The sequence below is a fragment of the Ursus arctos genome, unplaced genomic scaffold (genome assembly GCF_023065955.2).
Source record: "Ursus arctos isolate Adak ecotype North America unplaced genomic scaffold, UrsArc2.0 scaffold_27, whole genome shotgun sequence".
NCBI classification, from domain to species: domain Eukaryota; kingdom Metazoa; phylum Chordata; class Mammalia; order Carnivora; family Ursidae; genus Ursus; species Ursus arctos.
Genome location: NW_026622952.1, coordinates 21,796,567 through 21,819,862, shown reverse-complemented (window position 1 = coordinate 21,819,862; position 23,296 = coordinate 21,796,567). Strand labels below are relative to the sequence as shown.

General features: G+C 39.4%; 1 protein-coding gene across 5 annotated transcripts in view; it reads left to right on the top strand.

Annotated features, from left to right (window-relative positions):
- MCPH1 (microcephalin 1) overlaps positions 1-23,296 on the top strand; it is a 242,378-nt gene that overhangs the window by 67,261 nt on the left and 151,821 nt on the right. For all 5 annotated transcript variants that reach the window (XM_026508495.4, XM_044387566.3, XM_057303506.1 and 2 more), the window contains 2 exons: positions 20,135-20,172; positions 22,480-22,642. In XM_026508495.4, the coding sequence (XP_026364280.2) occupies positions 20,135-20,172; positions 22,480-22,642 (201 nt within the window). The remainder of the gene's footprint in view (positions 1-20,134; positions 20,173-22,479; positions 22,643-23,296) is intronic.

The window sequence follows — 23,296 nt, the reverse complement described above, 5'->3', positions numbered from 1 at the left end:
CCCATTTTTCTGCAGGGAGCCCAGCTTGAGAGCATAGAATTTATCATCAGATTAAAAAGGGGATCTCAGCAGTACAAAGCACACATCTAGGGGAGCTGCATGTTTGAGAAACCTGCATTCTCTTGGATCCAGAGTGAGTCTGTCTTAAGACACTTAAAGTGATGCAGCTTCCAGGGATTTAGAGAACAATATCCTCAGGAGGCAATCTGAGGACATTTTCCAGAATGTATCACTTCTCATATTTGACTTGCTCTTTTTTATCTTCGCTCTATTAGAAGTTCATGTAGAGGTGCCTGGGGGGCTCAGTTGTTAAGCGTCTGCCTTTGGCTCAGGCCGTGATCCCAGCGTTCTGGGATTGAGCCCCACATTGGGCTCCCTGCTTGGCGGGAGGCCTGCTTCTTCCTCTCCCACTCCCCCTTGCTCGTGTTCCCTCTCTTGCTGCCTCTCTCTCTCTCTCTCTGTCAAATAAATAAATAAATCTTAAAAAAAAAAGTTCATGTAAATATCTGATTCTGGTAAGGCGCAGGGAGGTATGTGAGCTGTATTTCTAGTGAACAGAATCAATAATCTTGGCAAATGTGTGATTATTTAATTTCGCTCCCTTTTTCAGAGAAGACGTTCACTGTTTACTTACAAAATGGTACCTAAACCCAAAACCCATTTCAAAGAGTGTTTATCTTTTAAAGTGTTTTTGTCACCAATAAAACAAGCACATTTGTTTAATTTGACCTACCCTTGATAATACTAAAACAAAAACCAATCAGACTATTTCCTAAATATCTTTTCTTCCACCACTCACTGCTTTAGAATTGCAGAAAATGCTTTTGCTGAAATTAAATGCAGTGTTTTATATTTGTGATTTCTCACTGTTCAGTAGATGGTTTCAAGGCTTGCCTTTCAGTGTTTGCTTTGATTCCTCCTTGGTGCTGTGTAGCTGTACTGGGACAAGTGCTTTTCCTTTTTAAGGAACAGAGCCCTACATTTTCCTTTTCACTGAACAACAATGTTAGAAACATAACAGTTGTTTTTTCTTTCTCTGTAATAGGCATTCGATAATCGATACCACGTCTTACTTGAATGTATGAGCAGGAGTGGGAAAGTTGAATTTTATATTAATATATCGCAAATAATACAGTAAAGATGTCAGCTTTTCTTCAGTCTGTCCATACAGTTTTATCGTACTTTTTTTCATTGCTGAGATCTTCGTACTTATAACTAGAATGTTAAGATGCGTGCTTTACGCTCGTGTTTTTTTCTCATGTCTGATGAATGCAATTAAACCTGTGACCTCCACCATCTCTCATCCAGGCTGGTTTTTTTTTTTTTTTTTTTTTTTTTTGCAATAGCTCCTTATTATATCTTTTGACCTTATGTCCTATCTTTTCATAATTCTTCCCGAAATGTATCCTCTTTGCTGTCTTAAGGAAGCTTTTGTAAAACCGATCATGACTGACATCTTGTTGAATCCATACAAACTACTTTAGATACTCCATGGAGCCACTAATTTCACGAATATTTCTTTGTATTATTTGTTCATCCTGTCCAGGATGTCTGCCCTACCCTATCTGCCAAACTCCTTTTCCTTCTCCAAGTTGTAGCTTGGTCACATTTTTCTTTAGATGTCCCCCCTCTGGGGCAAGAATCTTTTTTCTCGTATCACTACGAGATGATTGATGAATTGTTCCGGCTCATTTAGTTTTTAAAGATTGAATGGGTATTTAGTATCTTATATTATTCTTTCTTAGGAATTGGATGATTCTGCTTCCATTAATTATTCAAGGATTTCTCATCTTTTCATCACTTTTCATTCAAAACTGACCAAAGAGGGTAAACTTCACATTTGAAATTAAAACTTAAGTAGATCTGATGAGATTATTGCTTCTTGATTAACCACAACCTTTATCAAAGCTCTGTTCCCAGGAGTTAAAAAAAAGTGTGTAGAAGATATGAAAGACAACGTGTACTAGGCAGCCAAGGGGATGATTTTATTCAGAGCATTGTAATTTGGAAATCACTCCTTAGTGAGGGGTGCTCAGAGCAAAGGTGAAAGCTGGGGTTTCATAGTCAGGTAAACAAGGGAGTCATGAAGGAAAAAGGTGGTAATGGGTCTTTTCTTGGATTTGGGGGGAGCAAAGTGGTCCTTTGGGGTTAGCCTTTTCCTCGGACACAGTGGGAGGACCAGCCCTGTTTTCCAGGAGCACAGCGCTTGACGTTCATGTTGTCAGTGTTACCATCAGTCCCAAGTGAATATCATTCCTCCCTGAACAACTGAGAGGCAATCATAACCTGGGAGGCAAACTAGAGTCTAAGAATGAGTCTCTTGAGGACTCTCGCTGGTGTTGGTTCTATGTGTTGAGAGGTGATGGCAAAGGTCCGTTGTTTAAGCGTCCTGGAGATCAAGCATCTTAAAATAAGGATCCCTAAAATGAAAAGGAATGGCAGAAATTTCTATAGAAGGTTACATTCTCGTCTAGAGTCAGGAGCTGAGCCCTGAGCGGAACCAGTTCAGTGGGTCCCAGGGGTCGGCGGAGGAGCATCTCCCAGTTTTACAGCATGAACTGTTGTTTGGAGGGTCTCCAGCCAGGTTGTCCACAGGTGTGCTTACCTGTCCTGAAAGGCATGCGTAACCTGAGCATTGTGCCACACTTCCTCATGGTCTGTCTAGAGAGGACCCTGCTCATGGGTGGTCACACGGGCTTCAGCTCTGGGTTTCTTTAAACTGGGCAGAATTGTCGTTTTCAAGGTGACTAGAGTCCACACAGTCCAGATCGGGCAGTCAGGTGCTAGTTCTTAGTGATGCTGAATCAGGTGGGGAAAAATTTGGAACACAAGTTTGAGAGGTTGTACCCAGATATTGCAGCAAACCAGAGAAATTGGAAATTGGTAAAGACTGATAATTAGGGCAAGGCAACAGGAATGGGGCCAGTATGCAGGTAGGGATGGAAACTGGTTTTTCCGTAGGGAAAAAGGAAGTCAAGTGAATCTCTACCAGAGAAAGCGGAGTTTTCATATCCGTCCGTTCCCTGCAGCGTACAAAGAGGTGCAAAATGACTCAGACAGCGAGCACGGCTAGGATCCGATACCCTGGCATTCCAGGATGCGTGGTGTAAACAACGCATAGTTTCCCACAGAGACGCAATTATTTTCCCATAGTCCCTCCTCTAATAATCAAAGAGAGATTATTTATGATCGCAAAATAAGACTGGCCTCGTTAGATTTATTTACGTAGGTGTAGCAAGAATAGTTTGCAGGAAGTGTTCGTAAGGAGTCTTAGATTGTAGATTTAGAAGCCTCTTGGGACTAGGAAGCCAAGCCAAGAGTTTGCTGTCAGATTTCACCTTCAGTATCCACACATTTGCATCAGTTCTCTTTTTCTGTGGTCTCCAGCATGTCCTCTAGTTCTTGGGCCCCTACAAAGGGATCTTTTTTGCTCATCTGTAAATCAGGAACCCTGGAAGCCAGGTGCCTGGCTTGTTTTCCCCAGGAGGGTTTGGGCAAGCACTGGTGCCATAAAGTCTGCCCTTAGTTCCTTGAAAGGGTCTGGTCGTTGTTGATTAAGCGAACATTATTCTCAAATATGATCTTGCAGCCGAGACCATGGTTACTTAACCAGTTTTTTCAGTTATGTCCTGGTAGCAAGGAAGGCAGATTCTTTTTAAATCTAGACATAATTATATTGCCCTGAAAGCAAGAACACTAAATAATACTGAGTTTCCAAATTCTGGAGGGGTCGGGTGGGGAAGACTCAGATACCGTTTCTAAATATGTCCTTTGTTTTTGCAAAAGCTTTGTCCACTGAATTGTTTTAAGATACAGACAGCATAAGAAGAGCAAGGACTTCCTTATGTTCAGAAAGTAGAACATTAAAATATTCCAAATAGAAGCCACAGTCCTTCCTCAGTAGTTCATATAGGCCTATGTAATTAATTCTCACTTTGCTTAAACTTGGGTTAGTATCATGAGCCCATCAGCTTCTCCACTAGAATTCTGGAAATCCTGACTGAATCCCCAGGTAGGGATTCAGCATTGTTTAAATGATGCCATCAGAAGACTGCACCGGAATCATTGGGCATAGTCCTTTCCCATAGGCTTTTAAGAGGGTCTTTCTTTTGAAGACATCACTCTGGCCTATAGAGAGAGACAGCGTTTTGAAGAAACGCTGGTCAGGAAGCATCACAGTGAAACAAGGATCTGGAGGTGACAAAGGTTCTAGATAGCTGTGACCAATGAATTACTAAGTCTCAAAAGTGAGAGGTCTGACAAGGGTAGAATAACACAGCTGACGGGGAACATTGTTGTAGTATGAACACAAAGGCAACCAGAAACGGTGTAGTCAACATCTATAAGCATAATTGTTAGCACTGTTTTCAAAGAAGAGTAATTTCCAAGAAGAGTAATTTCACATAATTATTAAAATGGAAGAACATAATCTTTATAGAAAAAAAGTCTTCAGGTATAACAGAATAACCCCAAGATATAATATAACATGGATATCCTAAACATGTAATCAGAGTGGACCGAGAATATATCAAGATGGTCAAGTCAAGAGGTCCTATGAGTCTAGAGTAGGACCTAAGGACCTGTGTATTAATAACGTTTTACACAAATTTAGCTTGAGGATGACTAAGTGTCGTTTCTGATTTGACAACTCCTCCCATACAACTCATCAATGGTAACATAATCACACTGACCTAATTATTTCTAACATCTCTCTTTCCATATGGTGGAAGAAAAAAATATTTGTGATTTTCCAGGTGTCTCTGGGAAATCTCAAAGACAGCTTTAGGGATTTGAATGTGGGATGGCAAAATATCAAAAGTTGTCAGGAAACTTTGAGCATTTGATTAAGATAGGGTCATAGGTTACTTAGAAACAGTACTTGATTACTTCCTTAGTCAAAGTGACAAGAAAAGATTTTACAAGTAAACATAGAGATAATAGAAATTTAAAATGCCTTACCTGTTTTTTAAATGACTAGGTCTCTTAAATAGTCAAGGAAGCAGTAAAGTCAACATAAACCATGGAAGGTTATTCTGGTAAAACACAGAATCTTTGTTATCTAAACAAGTTATGCAGAAAAATGAATGAATGAATGAATGAATGACACTTTACATTTTAGATGAAAGCAGTTAACAGTAAACCAAGGAAATGAACCTGTCAATACAGAGCAAACTTTGCTAAGGTTTTTGCTCATGTCATAGATTTTCAATCTCAGATATAAACCAGGATGAAGTTCATTCCACATTTTGTCTTTTATGATTTCCTTTCGCGTTCTGGAACAATCTGACACTTTAGGACCAATCTCAGGGGTGCTGCAGAGTCAGAAATAATTTCATAATATTAGTAAGATATTGTTAACATGCAGTGGGTTTATGATTGGCTATGTTCAAGTGGACCTATGTTGATAGTTATTAAAAACCCATAAAGAAACTTTTTGGGGTCTTCAGCAAGCTGGAAGAGTGCAGTTGGGTTCAGAAACTAAAACCCTGCCCCTTCAGGATAGAGCTATTCTTGTTCTTGAAAAACAGAAGTATGTACACAGTTGTATTTCTTTCAAAGTATTGCTACAAAATATATGCTTAGTTAGAATTTCTGTATTCTGTCTTACTAAGCATTGATTAGTGAATATCCATGAATTAATTCAGTTTAGTATTAAATGAAGGTTTTAAGTTACCTAAATATCTTGGAAATTATCTTAAAGATTTCATAATGTAAAACACAGCTTCTGTTAAAGTAAAATATTATCAAAAAATGATTCAATTTGGTTAAATACAAATTTATATTTTTCATAATCTTAAACATTAAGTAGAAGTAATGCTCACTTATTCAATCAGTAAGCCTGTATAAGATTAGGAAGAACATGTACAAGAATAAAAATGTACTATTTTATTATGCTTATATCTGAATACTCAGAAAAGAGATAGGTGTTTTTAATAAGCCAAAAATAAATTCAGCTAATCTCATTTGCCAGAGATTTACCAAAATATGTGAACTTGAATTGTTAAAACATTTGGGTTTCTATGAGGATAGTTTCTTTCTTTCTTTCTTTCTTTCTTTCTTTCTTTCTTTCTTTCTTTTTTGAATGTCGAAAATACTGGGAGTGCAATTTCCTTAATTTCTGGGGATTTTAGGAATGTTCAATTTATAGGTCTTTTTTTTTTTTTTAATAAAAGGAAGGAATGACTTTCTCTCTCTCTCTCTCTCTTTTTTTTTTTTTTTTAAGATTTTATTTATTCATTTGACGGAGAGAGAGACAGCCAGCGAGAGAGGGAACACAAACAGGGGGAATGGGAGAGGAAGAACCAGGCTCCCAGCGGAGGAGCCTGATGTGGGGCTCGATCCCAGAACACCGGGATCACACCCTGAGCTGAAGGCAGACGTTTAACGACTGAGCTACCCAGGTGTCCCTATAGGTCTTCTTTCTAAGCCAATTACAATAGAGCTTCTTTAAGAAATTTTATAATCTCATTTGGTAATATCTCATGACGCTTATTTCAGATGTGTGAATTGCAGGCATACATGCATGGAGACACACAGAGCTCGTAATTTCAATTTTAGAATTTTACTTGTGGTTCAAGCATAAACATGGTAATACAAAACTCAGTCTGGATATGCACTTGATGGCATGAAACACATAACAGTTTTGAGCTCAAAGTAGAAAAATAAATAGAAAAAAACTAAAAAGGCAGATTATCATTTTTCACACAACAAAGATCTCTATAAACCATCATCCCCTTTACAGATCTAACTGAATGGTCAGTTTATAAAGCCAAAGGAAGCTGGCACCAGAAATCAAGTAAATACTCAAAAGGAATCAGAATCAAGTTCTTACCAGGGTTTCAGGAGACAAGAGTTTAGAGGACAGAATCAGGAGCTGGACTCAATGTTGGGCCCATAGATCACCAGTCAGGAAGTTGTGCAGGGACTGTGAAGAAGGACGAACAAGTCCATCTGAGCCACCCACCAAAACTGAGAGGAACAAAATGCACAAGATAATTAAAAACTTTGTATGCGGACTGTTGTTATAGGGACCATCTTCCTCCATGAGGAATATCGGGGCCCATGGTTTTGCAGAGACAGGTAGACTAGGGTATCATTAACAAGTTTCAGGGTAATCGTGATGAGGATGGCGATGGTCTTACCTGAGTCACTGAGGAAGGGTGGCCGTGCATCCCGTTAAAAAATAAAATTCAGCTGAGTAAATTTGAAGATCTGATGGGCTTTCGTGAATCCAGCAGCACTGCATCTAGCACGTAGAGGGGAGCCACCTGGGAGTTGTACAAAATGGAAAGTTTTTATAGGAAGGAGTCTAGGGCACAAGAAAAGAAAGGATTGTTTCAGGCAAGATCACCTTCCTTTAATGGGAAGGGGAGGGGGTCTTATGCTGATGACCTCACCTTCCTGTGGGGGATTGAGGAGGCTCATGTCGCGGATTACCTCACTGATACAGACCGGAAAACTCCTGACTGATGGTTAAGACTGCATTTCTGGGGGAGGTTGAAACTGCGGTGAGGGTAGGGACTGGGGACTCGGCCCGGCTCAAGTGATGCCATTTTGGCCTGTGGTTTTAATAGTTCTCTCTTGCAGCACGAGAGAGAAGGGTGGTCCTTTCAATTACGCTTTTCTCAGAGCACAAAAGGGTGGGAAGCTTTTTTAACTTGTGCTCTATGTTTTAGGGCACAGGGCACAGGTGAAGTTCAACAGTGTCGTGGAGAATCAACTTTTAATAGAATAGGGACGCATCTTACAGGACGGGTAAATCTAGGTCTCAGTTGTAAAGAGCTGTTTAATTTTTCAACATTGAATCTGGTTGTTTCTAATAAATGTTAGCTCGTCTTTTTTTGGTCTTTTCCAGTAATGGTAAACAAGGCTTACGGATTCTCATTAGATTTTTACACTCTGGATATCACCTTTCATATAGATTTCACGGGGTGGGGAATGGTGCGGGCTAGAGAAGCATCAGGTTACCATCATTAGAGAGAATAAAGTGGCCACATTTTTTCCGTGTCTTTATTACCATTGGTGAAATGTGACACACAGCAAAGGTTACATCAATAAAGGACTAAGTTAAGAAATGTTTGTATTCTCATGAAATTACATACTGTGAAGGTTATAATTTACAAAACTGCTAGCATTAATATTTACTTTCAACAGAATTATTAATCGCGTAGCCCTCTGGGAGTAATTCATTATCTCATTTCTCAGATGAGACCCGTGAGATAAGGACAGGCCAAGTGCCCTGTCAAGTATGGAGACAAGGACAAGTGAGCTGCAGAAAGATCTTGGTCTGGGTCTGCTAGCAGCTGATCGTATTTCTTGGACTTGATATACTCTTTTTGCACAGTTGATTCTTATGTTTTGTGGATTTTCCAGGAGTGATAGCCTTCTGTGAAGATGCACAGTACATTGACTTTCATATATAGAAATTTTATTCAGCTCCACAGAACGTGCTGAAATGCTGGCTGCAGGCGGGGCGGCTGTAGGCCTCACTGTACCACCTTGACTTGAGTTGTGTTGCATTAGCGGTCGTGTGCCTGGCCAATTAAAAGATACGTAGCAGAATTGCATTTTTAAAAGTGTATTAGAAGCATTTTTCAACTGAGAAACGGTAAAAGAATTGTACAGTGAGGTACTTTTTTAAGAGGGTGGCGGTCATGAATTTCTTACTAATAAAAACCTGTTGTTATTTAGCTCATGTCTTAAGGAAGGAACCAGAAAGCTGTTGTTCGAAGGAGAGCCCAGTGAGTATGCACACTGATAGACCTTTAGGAACGCCAAAATGCCTTCCTAGGTGCAAAACTGGCCTTTTCCTCACGGAAAGGGAAGTCATTTGGCCCCCACCCACCATGCTGATTTAACAGGTCAGTGGACAAAAATGCTACGACACGCTAACAGCCTTCTGTCTCTGACAGGCTTGTCTGTAGCTCAGAGACGGTGAAGAACATCAAGTCCGCTGAATCCAATAACTCAGAGGCTATGTCCTCCAACAATTCATAGTTGCCCATTAGCATCACCCAAAAATCTTTTGTTCTGTCTCAAGGTCTTCTCCACAATGTTTCTGTACAAGTTTGGTGTTTTTTTTTTTTCTTTTGTGATCAAATGATCTCAAAAAGGATTATTCTTGATTATAAACTCATGCCTGAGTATTTACACAGGGGCAGCAAGGGTGTGTGCTGGCCTTCTGGGGGATGCTTGTAAAACCCAGAGCCATGCTATATTGAACAAAAAAAATTAACGTCCGTCTGAACATTTTCACGAGTGATTTTGGATTGGCCTTTGTTTCCCTCTGTTATCTGCTGCCCCAAGTTTAAATACCAAGCCTGACAACTCTCCACCAAATTTTATCCATAGTACCCATAAATTTCGGTGGATTTCTCTTCTGGAGGTCCTCAGAATATCCTAACTGTCTTGCCTGTTCCGGAAGTGACCTTCCACAGCATCTGTGAGGCTGGGACTCCAAGCTGGGTACCAGGGCAGTCTTCCCAGGAGGACTTGGCGCCCTGAGGAAAGGCAGCCTCAGCTCCTTCAGAGACGCTAGCCAGACCTGATTAAGTGAGCATTATTCTCAAATACAACATTCTAGGCAAGGCCTGGTTTCATAACCAGGTTTTCCAATTATATTCTGGTAAGATGGAGAACATATTCTGAAACTATACAAAAATCTGTACTGCCTTGGAAAACAAAAAGACTTAGTAAAAGATTCCAAATTTCGAGGCAGTTTTTGAAAATCAGGTATCATTTTAAAATGTTCTATTTCAGTTTGTGGAAGTAGTGTCTACTGTATTCTTCTGAATTACAGATAGCTTAAGAAGAAAGAGAAATGTTCACAAAGTACAACATTAAGGCAATATCAACATTATTCCAAGTCCACAAGCACACAGAATTTCCTGCATTTAATCCTGTGTAGTTAGTTCTCTTCTGTGGGAGCTTGAGTTCATGTCTCACAGAGCGGTCTGCTGTCGACCAGATGGAGGTCTGGGAATCTGAGAGCTATCTCAGCAGCGCCGTGAGAAGCCTGTTTATTCCGTGAAGTGTCGGGAGTTTGAATACCTTGGTACCTCCCTTTTCTATGGGTTCTGACAAGTCCCGTGTTGAGGTCATAGGCTCTGCCTATAGCTTATTGCAGAAACAAAACTATCTGTAGACTTAAACCGGCTAGGGTCAATTTATTACTCCTAACTTTCAAATGTGAAAGGTCTGATGTAAGAGTAATATTACTGAGGGAAATTTGGTGGTTTTATGGCAAGCCAAACAAAATAATAAAATGATTACCAAAAAATTAAGCAAAATTTTTTTAAGAAAACCAATTAAACATGTTTTCAAAGAAGTCAGTAGGCATTATCTCTGATTTACAAAATGTTTAAAAAAACACATTTATTTGTGAAAATGATGTAGGAGGGCCAGACCCGCCGAGGGGGTCCTTTAGGACCAGCCAGGGAGGTCCCTGGCTGCGCACAGGACAGAAATCAAACACAAGCCAGCAGGAGGTGAATGCAGTTTGTTGAAGGTATAGAGAACAGGTGCAGACAAAGCGTCTGGAAGACTCAGAAAGGAGAGAGTCTTGTCTTTGTTCGAGGACTGTGGCCTGGTGCACATGTCCTCTCAGGCGTCCAGGAGCCCATTAGAACAAAGACAAGGGCCCGGTGACCTTTGTAAGTCAAACCTTCCTCGGAGCCAGGGGGTCTTGGCATCGAGATTGTAGGGTCGGTGGTCTGGAAAACACATGTGATGGCTCCTCCCGTCATTCTCTCCTGGTCCCTCCTGACATGTTTTCTATTCTGGAGAAATCGTTCGCTCTTTCTGCCCTACAAGGAGGACATACCCTATTTGCATTCTGAGGCATGCGTAAAATGGGTGCAGGTCCTAGCAGGAATAGAAGCAGGACAAGGAGCAAAAGCAGATTTTTAAAATGGAGTCCTTCAGTTTCTCTGTTTCAAAAGGATCAACCTAATTTTTATGGAGGAAACAAATCTTGAGAAGTAGTATAATGTTCCTGAGACACAATAAATATGCTAAGGACATGTCAGAATATCAAGAGATTTCGTGAGCCACATTAGGTCCTGGGCATTTATATTTTTACGAAGAAAAAATAGGTAAGTCTGATGTGCATCCCCAGTTGAAAGCCACTGGCCTACCAGATGCTAGATTTAAATTACAGAAGCAGGACCCTCACCAAATTAACAATCTAATAACTGAGATTGTAACACTTACTTTGTCTAATAGCAGCATAGTAGGACTAGAACACCCTAAATAGGAGAAAACTCAACACAACTGTTAGGAAAGCAGCTGGCCAGTGTTTTCCTTAAAGGTAAAAACACTATGGACAATAGGGTCAAAACCAGTATCAAGGACTTTCCTCGAAACCTAGGACTCTGAGTTATTTATACTGATAACAGTGTACCTATTAAATGCTCGCCTAGACAGGCTGAGTGGCCCTTCTGATGTTACGTGGAACTCGGCACTAGTGACATGTTCAACCTAATTACCCTACAGTTCTCTTACAAGTAAAATCATATTTCTGTGATTTCCAACGAGAAATGTCAAAGGTTTGTTTTAGGTGTAAGTGATATCCTTCAAGTTTTATTTATGTATAGTTAGGATCCAACTTAGAGAAGGCGAAAATCAAAAAAGTTACCAGACAGGATTCACACAGATCCTTAAGATAGGATCACATGTGCCTGAGAAACAATAGCGGGTAAGTCATCTCATCATAGTGGCAAGAAAACATTTAAAGACAAGCATAGGCTGTAACCTAAGTGAACAAACTTTACTTCCTTCATCACGGGCGTCATATATTCAACATAAAGGAAAGATCATTCTTCGGTAACACAGTCTTTGCTTTCTAAGCAGGTTATGCAGAAAAGTAAAACTGGCCTTTTGCCTTGTAGGCAATAATCAGTAACCATAAAAATAGCCCGTCACCATCAGGTGCAATTGACTAAAATTGTAACACATTTTGAACTTTCCTTCAGACTCAAGTATTAAAAACTAAAGCAAGTTAAGTGAACTTTCCAAGTTTTGTTCTTCAGTATGCCTTTTCTTATCTTGTGGCAAACTGACGCTTTACTTAAGCCCAGAGCTGCGTTCATCTGGACCCAACACCTGACCAGTAACACCAAGATGCTATTTCTGTTAACAGGCAGTGTGTGCTTCTTGCTGTCTTTAAGTGCGTCAATAAATATTTTTGAAGTTTTTCAGTTTTAATTTCTATGATGGCCGTAATCCACAAAAACAAAGACTCTTTGGGTTCCTCAGTAGAGTCCCAATAGTATAAGGGAGTCCAGAGATCTCAAAACCTGAAAACCACTGCTTTAAGAAACATAATTTTTTTTTTTAAAAAACAGACTCATGCACAATTGTATTCCTCTGTATTACTCTAAGTGTAAGTGTAATTCATATTATCTATTTTTAGCCAAAGTTACTAAGTTCTATGTCACAGAAAACTGGGGAGAACAATTGAGAAATGTCCATCTTACATAGGCATGTTAGCAGACCAACAAGTCTTCCATTACACCATCCTACCCTATGTCTCTTTTACACCCTTTTAAAGTTGCAAAAATGGACATGTTCATTGACATGACCCAAAGATCAAGCTTCTGTATGGCACACAAAAAGCAAAAATATAGAAAAATTATAACTCTGCTTAGTAATCAGTGTTTCAGTCTTCTCTCTTATAAATTACTGAGTTATGAAACAATTTTTTTATTTTTTTATTTTATTTTATTTTATTATTTTTTAAGATTTTATTTATTTATTTGACAGGGAGAGAGACAGCCAGTGAGAGAGGGAACACAAGCAGGGGGAGTGGGAGAGGAAGAAGCAGGCTTCCAGCGGAGGAGCCTGATGTGGGGCTCGATCCCATAACGCCGGGATCACGCCCTGAGCCAAAGGCAGACGCTTAACGACTGAGCCACCCAGGCGCCCTGAAACAATTTTTTTTTTTTAAAGAAGATTTATTTATTTTAGGGAGAGAGAGAGAGCGAGTGGAGGGGCAGAGGGAGAGTGAGAGAAAGTCCCAAGCAGACTCCTCGCTGAGCACAGAGCCCCACGCAGGGCTTGATCCCAAGACCCTGAGATCATGACCTGAGCCGAAACTAAGAGTTGGTTGCTCAACCAACTGTGCCACCCAGCTGCCCTGTATCCAACAATATTTTTTAATTAATCTCTGTCCAAGGTTTATGTTACCTAATAAAAGATAAACTGAAACATATTAAGAATTTTAAGGGAGGGCACCTGGGTGGCTCAGTCGGTTAAGCGTCTGACTTAGCTCAAGACATGATCCTGGGGTCCTGGGATCCAGCCCCGTTGGATCCAGTCCCTGCTCAGCGGGGACCCTGCTTCTCCCTCTCTTCCCTGCTTGTGCTCTCTCTCTCACTATCTCTGTCTTTCTTTCAAATAAATAAAATCTTAAAAATATAATTAAAAAATTCTTTAGTTTATTTGAGCAAAATTTTATTTGAATCAGGCACTGACAAATGGTTAGTGGTTAGGAGTGCTCCAAGGCCATGAGAAGAGGTGGAATCAATGCAAGCACATTATTTGATTGGCTACAGCTTAAGCGGTTGCCTTATGTGGGAAAGCTTAGTTGGCTGTTTGTGACTGGTTGTTCTTTGGTTTTGATTTTTTAACCTGAAGGGGTTTACAGGCTCTGGTTTTGGCTTGCTTATGTAGGCTGCTAAGGCTTTGGAACCACCTTAGTCTAATGGCCTCCTTGTTTAATTAATTTACTACTAAAGATCCTGGAAATTATCTTCACACTGACTTATTACAAAACACAATTAGTATTGATATTAAAAAGTTTGTTAGAATAATGATTTGTCATAAATTTATATTTTTTATAATCTTAATCGTGATAGAGGAGTAATCTTATTTATTTGACCAGTAAACCTGTCTAAGTCTAGGAAAAATAAACTCAAGTAGAATAAAATGTATGTTTATATTATACTTACATAGAGAATTCAGAGAAGACATAACTATTTTCATTAAGCTAAAATTATTAAACTAATAATAATTTCTAAACACATTATGTGAATTTAAATTCTTAAAACATTTCTGAGTTAGTTATAATTTCAGTCACTGGTCAAGAATAAAGACAGAAATACTAAAACCAGTCCAGATTTCAAGGAGCTATTCTCCTTCCTTGTGGGCATGAATAGTCTTAATTGATTTTAGCTCCAAAATGGGCAAATAAGCAAGCAGAAAAAAAGAAAAACATAAAAAGGCTAATAAACCCAGTCCTCTATGGTCTCTTACCAAAAAAGAATAAATCTTTATAATCCATTAATTAATTTATATAGAACACCAAGTAGACCATAAAACCAAATTCCTAAGCATTGCTTCCACTAACGGAGAATAATTCATCCATTAATGAAACAAAACAAAACAAGTGGAGAGGAAAGTTAAAATTGAGAAACAGAGCCAGTGAAGTTCTATTGCCACTTGGCATTCAGCTCGGGGAGCCAGTAATAGAACTTCCTGGGCTCAAGCTGCCTGTGGAGTGTTCTCTGGTGATAAAGATGAGCGGCTTCTGTCTGAAAGAGGCTGCTGACCTTTAGCAGATGAATCTGTTGGGCAACTTAGTGGCAAACCTTCATAACTGTTAAAAGATCATTTTTAAAAGATACATCAAAACTTTCTCACTAATAGAATATGAGTATGTATTAAAGATTTTATTTAACTCATTAATTAATGATGAGAATGGGACGTTGTTTTGTCCTGTGGAAGAATCCACAGAGGAGACGTGTTAATGGACCGTTAAGAGTTCGCACATGGCTTTGTCGCCACTGGGAGAGGGAAGTCACTTGAATGTCCACTGCACAGAATTTGCATTTCTTTTTTTTTTTTAAGATTTTATTTATTTATTTGACAGAGAGAGAGACAGCCAGCAAGAGAGGGAACACAAGCAGGGCGAGTGGGAGAGGAAGAAGCAGGCTCCCAGCGGAGGAGCCTGATGTGGGGCTCAATCCCAGGACCCTGGGATCACGCCCTGAGCCGAAGGCAGATGCTTAAGGACTGAGCCACCCAGGCTCCCCAGAATTTGCATTTCTATAGACAAGAATAATTTGCATTCCTATCAATTTTCTACAACTAATAGAGTTGTAAAATAGCTCAAAAGAGGAGGAAAGGCATAAACCCCATAGACACAGATAACCCTGAAGGGTGTGTGTGCTGAACAACACATAGGTGTCCATTGAAGATATCCAGTAATCTTTTGTTCCATTTCAAAATATTTCACAGTTTTCTCCTTCAGCCTTGATTCTACAACTAATCTTTTAAATATTTCCTTTTCATCTATTTGTCATCTATCATGTATCTATCTGTCAACCATCTTATTTTGTTATTCATTTTAAAATAAGTTGCAGATATCAATCCATATCATTGTATAAAGAGCTTCCTTGATTAAACGAGGGAATTCTATTGGATATGTCTTCTCATGCATAATTTATAAGAACAGATAAGTAAACATGCTTACTCTTAATAACAACATTGCTCCTTCTGTCTCATCACTGTATTTCAGGCCAGGAATATTTGTCACACCAGTCTGAACGTGTGCTCTCGATCACAGCACTTGTTAGCATGGGACTCTAGGGAGAGCTTGTCTCTTGTAGGTTTTGGGGCTGGACCGTGTCAATGACCCTTTCTCTTCTAGATTCCTTATCAGACATCTACAAGTCAGATTGTTTGTTTTGCCTTTTTTTTATTTTTTCTTTTCATTTAGACTTTTATTTTGGGGTCTGAGTTTCCTTATATACAACCGTTTCTCCCCCTCAGCCTAGGAGGGATGTCCCCTGGCTGTCAAGGTTCTGGTTGACTTAACTGTCTGACCTTCCTCCACTTAGACTTAACAGGGGTCATATTCACGATTTTCTTTTTTTGAGTGATAGTAATAGATTAATAGATTATATTCACATGTTCATATATATGAAGAGTGAGACATGAAGCCACCAGAGGCTAGGAGAATAAGAGGGATGCAATCAAATGTGTGTTTTCATAGTTTGGCTCTGATTGTGCATTGGGCGTTAACTGAAGTCTCTGGGAATTTAGCAGGGAGATGATTTAAGTGGCTTTGACAGTGACCCATGTGAGATGCTGGCACGTCACGAGTGGAGTTGATGAGAAGCGGTCAGATTCTAGATACATCTGCAAGGTTGAGTTGATAGGATGAGTTGATGGATTGAATGTGGGGTATGAGAAAGTAATGAAGAGAATGATGATGAAAATGCTTTTGACCTGAGCAGGACGGGAATTGCCACTAAACCAGTGGAAGGAGTGGATTTGGGAGAGAAGATTGGTAGTGATATTGTTTTATCATGATAAAATACGTACAACATAACATTTGCCATTTTAACCATTTTTAAGGTACGGTTCAGTGGCAGTGTTCAGTGTTATGCAATCATCATCACTCTCTCCTTCCAGAACATTTTCTTCACTCCATAATAAAACTTGGAACTCATTAAGCCACAACTCCCCACTCCCCGCCCCAGCCTGGGACCCTGGGAGTCTGTTCTATTTTCTGCCTCTATGAATTTACCTATGCTAGATATTTTATATAAGTAGAGTCATACAATATTTGTCTTGTGTGTCTGGCTTTTTTCACTTAGCACGCTGTTTTCAGAGTCCTCCATGTTGTCATATATATTAGAGCCTCATTACTTTTTATGGCTGGATAATAATAATGTATTGTGCGTAAACACCAGATTAATCATATCCACTCATCTATTGTTGGGCACGTAGGCAGTTTCCACACTTTGGCTCTTATGAATAATGCTGTGACGACAATTCTCACACAAGTATCTGAGTCCCTGTTTTCAATCCTTTTTGGTATATACCTCGGAGTAAGTGTTTTGACTGTATGGTAATTCTGGGTTTAACTTTTTGAGGAACCACAAAACTGTTTTCCACAATAGAGGCATCATTTTTTTTTTAAATCAATCCTTGTTATTTTTCACGTTTTTGATTGTAGCCAACCTAGCAGGCAGGAAGGGGTATCTCACTGAGATTTCATTTTGGATTTGACAGTTTAGTGATGTTGAGCATCTTTCCATGTGCTCGTTGTCCATTTGCTTTTCTTCTTTGGAAGAAACGTCTATTCAAGTTATTTGTCCTTTTTTTAAAGAAGATTTATTTATTTAAGAGAGAAAAAGAGAGAGGGCAAGAGCACAAGCAGGAGGGGTAGAGGGAGAGGGAAAAATCTCAAGCAGACTCTGCGCTGAGCACAGAGCCTGATGAGGGGCACCTTCCCAGGACCTGAGTCAAAATCAAGAGTTGAACGCGACACTGATGAGTCACCCAGGAGCCCCTGCCCATTTTTAAAATCTGTTGTTGTCTTTTTGTTGTTGTTGAGTTATATGTATTCTGGGTATTAACACTTCTCAGATATATGATTGGCAAATATTTTCTCCTATTCTGTGGGTTATCTTTCTCATTCTCTTGATAGTAGTTTTTGATGCATCAAAGTTTTTAATTTTGATGAATTCCGATTTATTTTTTTCTTTTTGCCTGTGCTTTTGGTGCCCTGTTTAAGGAACTATTGCCAAATTCAGGGTCATGAAGATTTTCCTTTTTGTTTTCTTCTGAGAGTTCTATAACTTTAGCTCTTAAATGTAGGTCTTTGATCTACTTTGAGTTAATTTTTATATATGGTGTAAAGCAGGGGTCCCACATCATTTTGTCTGTGGCTGTCTGTTCTACCAGCACCATTTGTTGAAGAGACTGTTCTTTACACATGAGTGGTCTTGGCACCCACCCTGGTCAAAAATCAGTTGACCTTAGATGTGAGAGTTTATTTCTGGACTTTCAGCTCTGTATTCATATCTGTTCTTATGGCAGCACCATACAGTGTTGATTACTGTAGTTTTGTAGTAGGTTTTGAAATTGGGAAGTGTCAGTTCTCCAGCTTTGTGTTTCTTTTTCCAGATTATTTTGGCTATTTGGGTTTTCTTGGAATTCCATATGAATTTTGGGATGTGTTTTTCCATTTCTCCAAAACTCACCACTGGGATTTTGGTAGAGCTTGCACTAAAGGTGCTTTAGACAGTCTTGTCATCCTACAATATTTAATTTTCCAGTGCATGAACACAGGATGTCTTTCCATGTATTGAGGTCTTTTCATATTTCTTTCCTCGATGTTTTTTTTTTAATATTCAGTGTTTGGTTTTTTTATGTCTCTTTTATTAACTTTATTCCCAAATATTTTATTCCTTTGGACACTAATATAAATGAAATTATTTCTTAATTTCCTTTTCTGATGATTATTCATGTATAGAAATACAACTGATTTTTGCACACTAATTTTTGTATCCTGCGACTTTGCTGGATTCATTTATGAGTTCTAACGTTTTTCTGGGTTCTTTAGAGTTTTCTGCATATGAGATCATCTCATTTATGAATAGAGATAGCTTTACTTCTTTTCCAATTTGGGTGTCTTTTATTTCATTTTTTTTGCCTAATTGCCCGACTGGAACAGTGTCTCAGTTTCAGACATGTCGAATTAAAGATTCTTGTTAGACCTCCAGATGGCCCTCTTTATCATGTAGGCAGTAGAATATTTGAGTCGGGATATCAGGAAATAGGTCTGTGCTAGAGATATGAAATTGGGAATCGTCAGCATGTGGCTGGTATGTAAAGCCATGAGGATGTGTGAAAGCTCACCTGGAGAGGGGGTGCAGGTAAAGAAGGGCAAAGCCATGGAGATGAAGCCTAGCATTGGAGAAGTCAGGAGATTTCCTGTTCCCTTCCCCTTCACTCCATGGGTTACTTTCCACAGATGACATTCTACTGGCATCTTTTGGATGGTTCTACAGAAGAAAGTGGATGTCATGGAAGGAGCGCCTCTTGGACTTTATTTGGGGCTGGTCACATCACTGGGCCTGCATAGCTTTCATGCAAGGATAACGTTGAAGATCATGACTAGGTTCCACCAGAATCTCCCCTGGTGACTAGAGACTCCTAGAGTCTCCAGACTCAGCCCACAAACTGCTATAGTTGTTCCCTTTGTATCCGAAACAAAGGAGAGCTAACAATAGACTACTCTGGAGGGACAACTGCCAAGAGGTCAGTGGTCATCCTGAGTCAGCACATCTGCCACTGGAGTTCTTCCTTTGAGTATCTTTTTGACTGATATTATCTCTTCATTCTCCTTCCTCCACCTTCCCCAAATACACCTGTACAGTACACAGGCCCCTCGACTCCATCGTGCGTGTCCACGTAGGGTCCTCTGAGTGCCTTTTGTTCCTTCTCCTCATTTATTCGCATGGTCCTTCAAGACACAGTAAGTGTGTGATGGTTAGTTCATTGTTACACTACACAGTTGTCTGCATTCAAAGTGTATCATCTCAGTTACAAAAATGTGTGGATAATGTGAGTTCATTTTATTTTAATTATACATATACACACACTCCAATGGAAAGAACATTTGACAGAATATATACCAAATTATTAAACAGTAGTCATTTCTGGCTGGTAGAAATTTAGGGGAATTTATATTTCTAATGACATATTTCCAAAGCACTTAATATATATGTTTTTTATGCCATCAGCATGTGTCTATGTAAGTAAAAAAAAAGTATTTAAAAACTTATTTTCAAAAAAAAAAAAGAAACTTTACCGTTCCAATTAATAGCAGATACTAACCCATGCGTAAGCAGTCCCATTATCTGAGCTTCTGTGTGCAAGAGGGTAAAGCATTTGAGGGACCCAGGCACCCAGCAGCACAAGCAGTACTGTATATGTGTGACTGAGGCAGGGCTAGAGTTGTCTAGAAACCTTAGGAAAACGGCTCTTCATCCTGCAAAAAATGCCTTCTCACAGTCTTCTTCCTCGCAGGTCCCTAAGCAGGATGGCACATTTAGAGGTCTGCCAGCTAACTAGGGGAATAGACTTCCCACCCCCGCTCCTCTACCTCATGTTCTGGAATTATTTTGGATTAGTTTAGGAATAGTATCTGAGTTTGTATCTCTCGGGCTGGTTTTTTTTTTTTCCAGGAATATAAAGTTTTTTTACTTTGATATATGCTTAAATGTTTATTTTTTAAGTGATGTAACTTTTCAAAAAATGTATTAAAGTTAATTTCTGTGGGAAAAATGTTTTTTATACTTCTGATTGTTTTTTGTTCCTTCTCTTTTGAAATCTCTAGCCAACAAGAACATTAGTCATGACAAGCATGCCATCTGAGTAAGTACTCATTGTTTTGATAACTTTCTGCTCAATGTAAAATTTCAGATTTTTCTTTCATATACCGTGATGCTGCGCTTTTAAGGCAGCTCGGAGCTTTGCGCTGTTTTGCTGTTACTCTGTGTAACTGATGTTGGAGTTAGAAGAACGCTGGAAATAAAAACGGTGGTTAGAAAACTGTGAGCGGTTTAGCGCCGAAGACTTTCTGAGTTGTTTACGTAACATTAAGAGGTATTCTAGTATTTTGCTGCTCCTCTTGCTTCTTCCTATTTACTGTCTCTTTGTGTCTACCACTTCTACCCCATGAAAGTTCAATAAATGGAGCATCACTGGGGGATTCCCTCAAAGTTCTTAAAGAAACACTTTGCTGGGAAGCTCTCTACAGCTCTATGAAAGCCGCTATCTACACATTTTGGGAAAGAGTTAATAGCTTGCTGGCACGTTCTTATCATCTTCCTTAAACATTTAACACAATATATAGCATATCCAACAAAAATATAGCACCATATTCTTTGTAAAGATTTTTCAATTCCTGTTTAAAGGGGAAAACTGGGGGGGGATGTTTTATTTTTTGTTTGTTTTGGTTTTTTTTTAGTATCAATCATACGTTGTAATGTTTTAAGGCATTCGTCAAAACGTTGGGACATTTCAGTGAAAAATAGCCTGTAAAAAAATGCATGCTTATAATACTTTCTGTTGTAGGATCCTTTTCCCACCCATGGCATGTGAAATCAAAAGGACCAATGGCTCAAACACCATACGTTAGCTAGTGAAGAAGGAGCACGCTCACAATTTTTGTTGATCTCATGAAATATACTGAACATTCCAAATTGTCTAATATGGAAGTGAAAATTGAGTATGGTGGGTGTGATATTTTTTAGAATCTGTATTTTTGCCCCCAGTATAAAACACATTAGTAAATAGTTATTTTCTCCATCAAAGTTTTGAAAATCAAACTTCCATTTAGGCCATATTCTCTTTTTATTTTTCTTCCCCCCACACATACTTCTTGTCTGAAGTTAAGAACAAGACTTAGACGTCCCGATGCCGCGTTGATCGGCCGCGTCTCGCAGACACACTTGTTCTTGATTAACACATCCAACAAAGAGCAGGCAGCTGCCAGACCTGGAGTAAGGAAAATCGTCGACATGTGGAAATGCAGGGTTCTGGGGAGCATATGGTTTAGAGCTTTTCACTTATGCTTTTGTTTTCTTTACATTTCTCCCCAATTTAATATTTTCCATCACCCCAATAAGCACAGATTCTCTAGTTGAAGTGGTGATAGGCCCCAGATCTTGACCCGTTAGTCTTTTTTTGCCTTAGGGATCTCTAAGAATTTAAAGTGTGAAACAGTACCGCCCTTTCATTTCTCATGTAAAGAAACAGGTCTTGGATTGACACGCCCAAGACGGTAGTGACAAAACTAGGAAGGACGGGGCACTGTTAGAGACACTCGACGCAGGGGCAAGAGCAGCCTCTTTGTCTTCATAATAGTTTTTGGAGAGGAGAGAAATTTATCTCTTAACTCACTGTGTACGTCATAGTGTGTCTTAGAAAGCCCTTCATGTCCTCTGTATTTCATTGGGGGATTTCCAAAACTTGCTGGGAGGGAGAGGGAAATGCAATGTGTCAGAACCAAGGGCTTTATTTAGTAAGGTGATCGTAAAGGGAAGAGAGGAAAAATGATGAGTAATTTGGTGAGGAAGTTAGATGGGAAGAATATATATTTCTTAAAAGGTACTTAAGGTACCAATGGAATGACAGACCAGAAGACAAATAATGATGGGCTTTGCAAAAATAAGGAGGCTCTGCCACATTGGCCATAAGGTTTGATCTGATAATGTAACGAAAAGGACCCTTTTCCCCCTCTTACTAGAAAAAACTGTATGTGTGAATTCTAATAAATGTTATATTTCAAATAAAATAAGCAAGTGATAAGCTTTGTCCTGACCATGCAGAGGTTGGTTCAGATCTGTCTGAGAAGTAATAGTGGTGGGAAGAGCCGGGGCCCTTCTGATGCTGGCTGTGTTCCTGCCCATGGACATGCGGCAAAGACACTTATAGCCTGGGGCAGCTTCATCAGCCATTAAAATAGACAGTTGGAGCTGAAAACTGAAGTTTTTTTATTTCCCAGATTTTAAGTCATTGATTGTAAAGAAATTAAAATGTGAGCTCCGTAGCTGAGATCATCATAGAATTTTAGCTTTCTAGTTTTTTTTTTTTTAATTATTATTCAATGTAATCACCTCGATGTTCCTATGTAGGTAACATAGTCATTTTGTTGATTTGTTTCCTCCTATTTAACAGAAAGCAGAACCTCGTCATCCAGGTTGTGAATAAATTGAAGGGCTTTTCATTTGCCCGGGAAGTGTGTGACACTACGACTCACGTGCTCACTGGGAAGCCCCTGCGAACGCTGAATGTGCTGCTGGGAATCGCGCGTGGCTGCTGGATTCTCTCTTATGAATGGGTAAGCCACTATGTAAGCAGATGTTGGAAGTACATATGTGAAAACAGAAGGTGTTGTCATAGATGTGGTCATCCCGAGTTGGTGACACTGGATCACTAGATTCGCATTCATGTGAATTTGTACACTTTCCTATGAGCCGTGAATCCCATTCCTGTTCTCTCCCTGATCTCTTCTCCCTTTGGCCCCAAACCTCCAGCCACTGCTGATCCCTGGGGAACAGGAGTGTGGTGAGGACCGAAAGCAGAAGAGTGGCCTTCTGGATACAGACCTCAGCCACTGGCAGAAATAAGATTAGAACAGGCTTGGAATGAAAACACAAAATGCGTGTTCTCACAGTCAAATGAACTTTCTTCTGTGTTTGACCAAGAAATAATGTGACCTATGTTAGTGATGGTTTAAAAAGCCAAAAGAATTCAGTGATTGTTTTTACAGATGGATTTACTTAGGATGAAACATGTTCATTTAATCCCATTTGGATATGTTTTATCTTGCGCATATCTATCTGTAACATTACTTGCCCTTATTTCTGTGCATTAAAGGTAGCTTTTTTTTTTAAATCATTGTTTTCATTATTCATAGAAATTGAGATTGTTACTCTTTCTATTTTTACTTTGATCCTCAACCTATGGTCTCTCCAAAGCATTGCTCTCTGAT